General features: G+C 37.7%; 1 protein-coding gene across 2 annotated transcripts; it reads left to right on the forward strand.

The window, feature by feature from the left end:
- Nucleotides 1-258: 258 nt before the first annotated feature.
- Nucleotides 259-6776, forward strand: LOC131072271 (protein BREAST CANCER SUSCEPTIBILITY 1 homolog). Of its 2 annotated transcripts, none has more exons than XM_058008416.2 (14): nucleotides 259-541; nucleotides 1619-1672; nucleotides 1774-1844; nucleotides 2194-2307; nucleotides 2390-3084; nucleotides 3401-3511; nucleotides 3615-4439; nucleotides 4528-4628; nucleotides 4817-5003; nucleotides 5110-5243; nucleotides 5344-5464; nucleotides 5560-5725; nucleotides 5869-5987; nucleotides 6118-6776. In XM_058008416.2, exons 1-14 carry the CDS (start codon nucleotides 399-401, stop codon nucleotides 6457-6459), a joined length of 3183 nt encoding a protein of 1060 aa, XP_057864399.2. In that variant the 5' UTR covers nucleotides 259-398; the 3' UTR covers nucleotides 6460-6776. The 2 variants fall into 2 exon arrangements, with proteins under 2 accessions (XP_057864399.2, XP_057864391.2); XM_058008408.2 differs by having other exon boundaries at nucleotides 260-541; nucleotides 3609-4439.
- The last annotated feature ends 323 nt before the right edge of the window (nucleotides 6777-7099 follow it).

The following is a 7099-nucleotide window of genomic DNA, read 5'->3' on the forward strand; positions in this document are numbered from 1 at the left end:
AATATAATATTTTTAGGATAATTAGTATTTAGAGAAAATCAGATTAATCAAAAGTATGCTTATTAAATAAATATACTAAAATAAATTAAAAATATATTAAATATATACTTAATCAATAAATTATAAATTAAACCATTTCTTTTGGATATACCTGTATTTTATCATCACATTATTTGTTAGTTTTCAAGAAGGCAACCTTAAAAATTACAAGGAGAGATTTAAAATGCAAATCGATCAAGTGGGGGTACGAGCGCCAAAACATTTGGAACCCAATTCAATTCAATTCAATTCTGCGTGTATGAAATTCAAATTTTTCCCTCCTCTGCGGCTATGGATCCCGAATTCAAATAGAAGCACTTTCCAGTGTGAGAAGAACTTTCCTGCTTTGCCAAGTAAAAATGGCTAAGACGAGGTCATTGCAAGGAGCAGAGCGCAGCCCCCGTACCAATTCAAATTTATCACAAAACACAAGCGCCATGGCGGAGGCTTCCACTGCATCACACCTCGACAAAATGGGCAGAGAACTCAAATGCCCAATCTGGTAATCATCTTTCTTTATTTTGATTTCATTTCCTTTCTGGTCTACATAAACACTGATTTTACAGGCTCCATGATGGCTTGCAAATGTTCTTTACGATGCCATTCTTTTTCATTTGATTTCTCCGCTTAATCGTCTTTCTGAGATTCAAAACCTATTAGAATTTATACTTTGAAGATTAGTTCCCGAAATCTCATGCTGGTGATCTCATTTCTAAGGGTTGAGATATCCCAAGATTTCTGTACCGATTTCGAGGGTTTTATTGGCTTTAAAAAATATTTATATTAAAAAGGGGGCCGGAGGGTAGGATGCGCGGAAACGAAATTTATATAATACTTTAGTTAAATGAGAATTTCGAATTTGTCTCTGTTACGAGTACTTCGAATAAGGTGCCATCCCTGTGAGTACGGCTGTAATCCAAACCCTTACCCACCATATCAAACTACTTAGGATTTATTGTTGGAACTCAACACCAAGGCAAACATTATTTGAATTTAATTTGCAACAATTGTCTCTAGGTTTTACTGTTGATGGGGTGAAATTACTATGATATTTGATTCTTGTCAGGCGTTCAAGTGCTTGAAATTACTATGATATTTGATTCTTGTCAGGCGTCCAAGTGCTTGCAGCTTTCAGGGTTTATTGTCTTATTGCATGAGCTTGTCTGAGGAAGCATGTGGATTTTTTCTGATAAGCCGTGGTTGCTTCTGTAGGGGTTTGGGATTCATTTGCTGTTAATTTATTTCAACTTTTTTGTACATGGGTATTGTGAGGATCTGTGGGGCAATCCATGTCTTAGATTTTTTCAGAGGCTCAATGTGTTAAAAGTTACTTTTTTATCGCAAGAACTTCTTCCGAGGAAGTGTCGGCAGTTTTCACTTGGGTTTGAATGGAATTTACGGTCTTCATTGTAATCCTAGTTCTCTTTGTAAGTTAATTACATCCAAGTAATTTGATTAGTAAAATCATCAAGTTCAAAGAACTTTTCTATAGCTCATGAATTTCAAAGTCACAGAAGTTTAATGGTTTCTGAACTGACTATACTTGCATCAAATTTAATTCTACTTCCGTTTTTTGTAGCTTGAGCTTGCTGGATCAAGCAGCTTCACTCACCTGCAACCATGTGTTTTGCAAGTAAGTTAGAGGTTGACGAACTTGAAAATGAAAAGTCCGGAAATATTTTGGTGAGTGGTGGATATATGTATTTTTAGCTCACATGTCTATCTGGTTTGCAGTGCTTGTATTCTAAGGTCTATAAAATCTGCATCTGTATGTCCGGTTTGCAAAGTGCCATGTTCACGTAGAGGTAATTTTGCAATCTCTTATTTTGTATATAATGTTTTTGGATTAGTATTTAGAGGGTCTTTGGTTAAATAGATTTTGATTTCTTAACCATGGGCATAGTCGTAGTTTGAAATTTCATCTGTTTTCGTATTAAATTTAATGCTTTTTAATTTATTATAGTAATTGAACACTTTTTACCAGTATATAATGATCTCCAAAAGGACTTGTCTCCTCCATGATAACTTTTTTACTATCAGTGGGCTTGTTAGGACTTTTGCCTTTCACTTATAGAAGCCAAGGGTGGCGGTATTTTGCAGAGCGCTGATTCTTTACTTATTATAATTAAATGATGCACAAGTTTGTGATTGCAGAGGTTCGTCTTGCACCTCACATGGATAGCTTAGTTATCATATATAGGAATATGAAGATTGCCGCTGGTGTTAAACTTATTGGTTCATCACCTTGCATGCCAAAAGATTCTAGAGGTAAATTTGATTTTTTTATTTGAATATGCGATGCTTTTGCTCTCTTCATTTGGATTCACCATTGTATAATGCATGATACCAGATGACCCAGACAAGGAGAATATAACTCCTTGTCAAAGTGGTCTCAAGCGAAAACTGTCTGTGAAATCTGGGGGAAAGCCCAAGAAGGCTAAAGGATGTGGTTTGAAACCTTCTCGATTGTCAGTGGTTTCATCTCATCAAGTAATAGAAAACACAACCACAGAAAATATTGAACGAGAGTTTCCTGCTCAAGCTATTCCGAGTCCTCATCAGCCTGTGAAGCATTCATTCCCAACAAAGAAGAGGGTTCAGGTCTCTTTATACCCACCTGGTAGTGTTGAGGAGTCACCTCTTAGACCTGTAAGCAAGCTTTCCAACTCTGAAGATAAGGTATCCCAAAGTGAGGAAGGAGGTGTTAATGGAAATATGCTTTTGACAAGTTTGGATAATATGCATTTTGATTCTGATGGTCAGACATGTCTCCAATCAGAACCTAGAGCATGTGTGACTGTTCAAAATTCCATCAAAGATGCTCCTGTGAATGATAGGGTCCTACTTGATGAACATGGGAATCCTTTACTAGCGCCCTTTTTTTGGCTCAGAGAGCGTGAGATTGAAGAAGCTGATGGCACGCAGATGCCTAATTCTCAACCCACGCAGTTAACTCAAATTACACAGGCATCACCCACTGTGTGTCCATCTTTTAGTGATCTCAAGGATTCTGATGATGAAGGTTACCATCGAGAGCTTCAAAATGTGAGTAGACTCTTGCCTACTTCCAATGTTCTGTTAAATGCAGGTGCTATATTTTGTGGTTGTGTCTACAATTGTTTTTTCAATTTGTGGAAATGAGTATGGACTTAACCACAGTTTCTCGAAAACATTGGGCTTTGTTCTGTTTTTAATTTTGTCAAAGGAAGATACTGATGTGCTTTAGAAACGTAATGGGTATCGTAGTTTCTCATGAATGTAGTTACATTGGTGGAGTGCATTTTAATTAGGAACTGGTAATTGCAAAATCTGCACATCGTGTCTTTACACATACTGTGGCTTTGTTTCACTTCTCATACAGGATGAACATAACACTGGGATCACAGTTCCTGACACCTTTGATAGCGAGATGTTTGAATGGACTCAGAGGCCCTGCTCACCTGAGCTCAACTCTAGCCCAATAAAACAACAGGTATCTCTGTTTATTGGTTTTAGTTGAGGCTCTTTATGTTAGAGTTTATCATATTCTAACTTTTTATCAGTGTCTGATTCATCAAAACTTTTCTTAGATGCAGTCTCCGAAAGCATCTGAGGTTGTTCAGTTGGCACCCAAGTTACTGGAAGGAGATGGTGCATTACTTGCCAATGGTGTAAACAAGATCCACGAGGGAATTATTCCAGTCAATACTATTGAAAATGCAAATGGATCTGATATGGAAAGGAAGCAGGAATCAGTTAAAGACAACAGTAATAAAAATGCTAATGTTGAAACTGCAGGCTTGCCAAATAAACCGTCCTGGAAAGAAAACGTTAAGCTTTTAAGTGGTGATGAACAAAGTTGCCATAAAAGAAAGAAAAGTGGAAATGTTAGGCCCGAGACAGAAGCAGTCAGTGAAAATGCAGTTGGCAAGAAGAAGAGAGGGAGGAAGCCTAAAAGGATCAGTGACAGGAATCTTCACTGTGAAGGGTTCTCTCATGTGAGGGATTCTGTTGTCAGCGGAGATGCCAATGAGCCTCTGCCGGATTCAGATAAGGAGTTGGCTTTTACAGCAGCTGATATATTTGATGTTATGTTTGGCTTGCCCACAAATAAGTCTGCAACTGATGGTTCTGTATCAAAGACAAATGGTGACACCGAAATTAGAGATCAGGAATTCCACCATCCATTAGATATTTCCAGTACTGCCCAAAATAAAGTACGTGAACATTTGGCTCTAACTTTAACACAAGAGTGCCAACATGGTGTTGGAAGCATTGTCATTGGTGGTAATTTAGAGACTACACTAGCTGACACAACTGAGCTGCAGCCAGAAGCCATTGGAAATTGTTTTGGAAGTGAATCTAGCACATTGAAGAATGAATTTGTCTGTGTTTTTTGTCAGACTTCTGGCGATTCAGAGGTGAGAGCATTTTGCTATTTGCTTCCAGCATCCACATATTTTAGGTCACGGCACTACCAACCTGCGAATTAATATTGCAATCTTCCAGGCTGCAGGTCAGATGATGCATTACAGCAATGGAAGGGCGATAACTAAAGCAAAAGAGATGCCACCAAATGTTGTACATGTGCATAAGTTCTGTGCCGAATGGTAAGGATTTGAAAGAGTAGATTTTCATTTCTTTCAAAGATCTAATATTCGCTGCTAAGTTTGCAGCCTAATACTCTCCTTGAGCTCCCCTTTGGATTGACTCATATTGTAGTCCATTAACTTAGCACATGTAAACCCAGATTTTAACAATGATTGAAATATATTGGAATTCTCTGCACTAATTTCAGGGCACCAGTTGTCTACTTCAAAGGTGATTGTATAATGAATCTTGAGACGGAAGCATCAAGAGGCATAAAAATCAAGTGCAGTATGTGTGGACTGAAGGGAGCAGCTCTTGGTTGCTGTTTTACAAAGTGCCACAGGAGCTTTCATGTTCCTTGTGCACTATCTAACACAGAGTGCAGATGGGATATTGTGAGAAATGAAATCTCGTACCTTGTTTGAAGCATTTTCTTTCATAATTGTAAAAGATAAACTAAAGTTTGGATTGTGGTTTGGTTGATTGTCTTGGTGCCTGCAGGACGATTATGTTATGCTTTGCCCTTCTCATTCATCACGCAAATTTCCGAAGGAGAAAAAGTCTAAAACCTTGAAGCAAGATAGCACCCTTTGTACAAGGGGGAAAAAGACTCGTACAGAGGCAACACCCTGCAGGTCAATGCTGAATTTACTGAGTAGTAGCAATAATGGTTTATTTCTCGTGTTTTGTTTGATTGCACTGATACTGTCTCCATTATGCATTTGTTATTTGCAGAGGTACCCAAATCTCTGCTAGTATTCTTGCAGGTTCCGAACCAAGGCAGAGATGGACATGGCCGTCAGGCCTGTCTTGCAAATGGGTTTTGTGTGGTTCTGCTCTTGATACTGCCCAGAAGGTATATGATGTGTGTCAAATTGTCAAAGTAAATGTTGTTTCTATCAAATGCTATTGCAATTTGCTGTCAATAAGGAAATCTCATTTTAAATGCAGGAAACTCTAAACAATTTTGCAAATCTTATCGGTGCAACTATCTCTAAGACATGGAGTCCAGCTGTAACCCATGTAATTGCATCTACTGATGCAAATGGTGCTTGTAGAAGAACGCTGAAATTTCTGATGGCAATCTTGGAAGGGAAATGGATACTGAATATAGATTGTAGGTTTTAGGCCCCTATTGGTGATTGTGATGTCTCGGTATCGACTTGATTAGAACAGACTTATTTCTTCAAGATTCTTCACTGTAGAAAACATCCAGTTTCAGCCATAATACATGTCCACTGACAGAATAATGTCATGCAGGGATCACATCATGCCTCAAAGAGGGGTCTCCAGTTCTTGAAGAGGGATTCGAAATAACTCATGATATTCATGACACCTATGATGGACCAAAGCGTGGCCGACTGCGTGTTGAGAAACAGGTACGTGTATCTTTCAGACTACGACTTCAATACAAAAACTGACGATCTCTATTCACAGTATAATTGTTGGTCATTCCCGTGATGACAAGGAAGGGATTTGTTGATGTTTAAGATCTTGATTGATGTTCAGGAGCCAAAACTGTTTGAAGGGCTAAGCTTTTATCTCTGTGGTGAGTTTGCTGCCTCTTTAAAAGGCTACCTTCAAGATTTGGTTTCAGCTGCAGGGGGTGTTGTTCTACACAGGAAGCCTATAATGGACCAGCCGGATTGCCATAGTACAATTGTGCTTTACAATGTGGAACTTCCAGAAATAAAGAAGCATACTGAGAAACTTGAGGGTACATCCGTTCGGAGCAGGCTCAAGCAAGCTAAGTCCCTAGCAGATGCTTTAGGAGCTCAATTTGCTGCTCATACATGGGTATTGGAATCTATAGCTGCTTCCCAACTGCAGCCCACATCTAATGGCTGCTGATTTTCAAATGAACAAAATAATCTCAAGCTGGGAATATGGATTTTGTCTTACACAGCATCGAGCTAGGAGGCACACATTTTAATGCCAGTGTGCCCGCCCATTCATTAATGGATGTTTAGATGAGTCAGGGAGGCACCTATTGGCAACCAATTGTTAATCTTGAATGTGTTCTGAAAAGCTTTGTATTTATTAATTTTGCTTTTTCGATACTTCTTGCTTTGATGCCTTTAACGTTCAATACAAAATTCGATGGTTAATTTATGCAAATTTAACCATACCCGTGTTTCTAATATAATCAATATTATGTCTTTTATTTACGTGACGTTAAATACACATCTTAGATTCCACAAATTAATTGTCTTTGTTTAGATTTATATTTGTTATTGTAAACCTTGCAAGTGTACAAATGAGTTGATGTGTGGATCTAAGTCGATAATGTTTAGTATTTTTGTGATTTGTAATAACTAGTTTTGTTTATATTTTTTTTTTTTGTCTAAATAAAAAAATTAATTGAACTATTGTAATCTTCACAATATTAATTACGTGATTATTTATAACTATTAATATTATTTTACAAATGGGATAATCTCGCATCATTGTAAAATGAATAATGCATAAACATTATCATGATTTCATTAAT

The sequence above is a fragment of the Cryptomeria japonica genome, chromosome 11 (assembly GCF_030272615.1).
Source record: "Cryptomeria japonica chromosome 11, Sugi_1.0, whole genome shotgun sequence".
Taxonomy (NCBI): Eukaryota; Viridiplantae; Streptophyta; class Pinopsida; order Cupressales; family Cupressaceae; genus Cryptomeria; species Cryptomeria japonica.

Bases quoted from the DNA above. Each gene is read 5' to 3' on its own strand.
- LOC131072271 (XM_058008408.2), top strand. From the start codon at position 399: ATGGCTAAGACGAGGTCATTGCAAGGAGCAGAGCGCAGCCCCCGTACC. The intron at 3,085-3,400 runs GTGAGTAGACTC...CTTCTCATACAG, and splicing joins ACCATCGAGAGCTTCAAAAT to GATGAACATAACACTGGGAT. The intron at 3,512-3,608 runs GTATCTCTGTTT...AACTTTTCTTAG, and splicing joins CTAGCCCAATAAAACAACAG to ATGCAGTCTCCGAAAGCATC.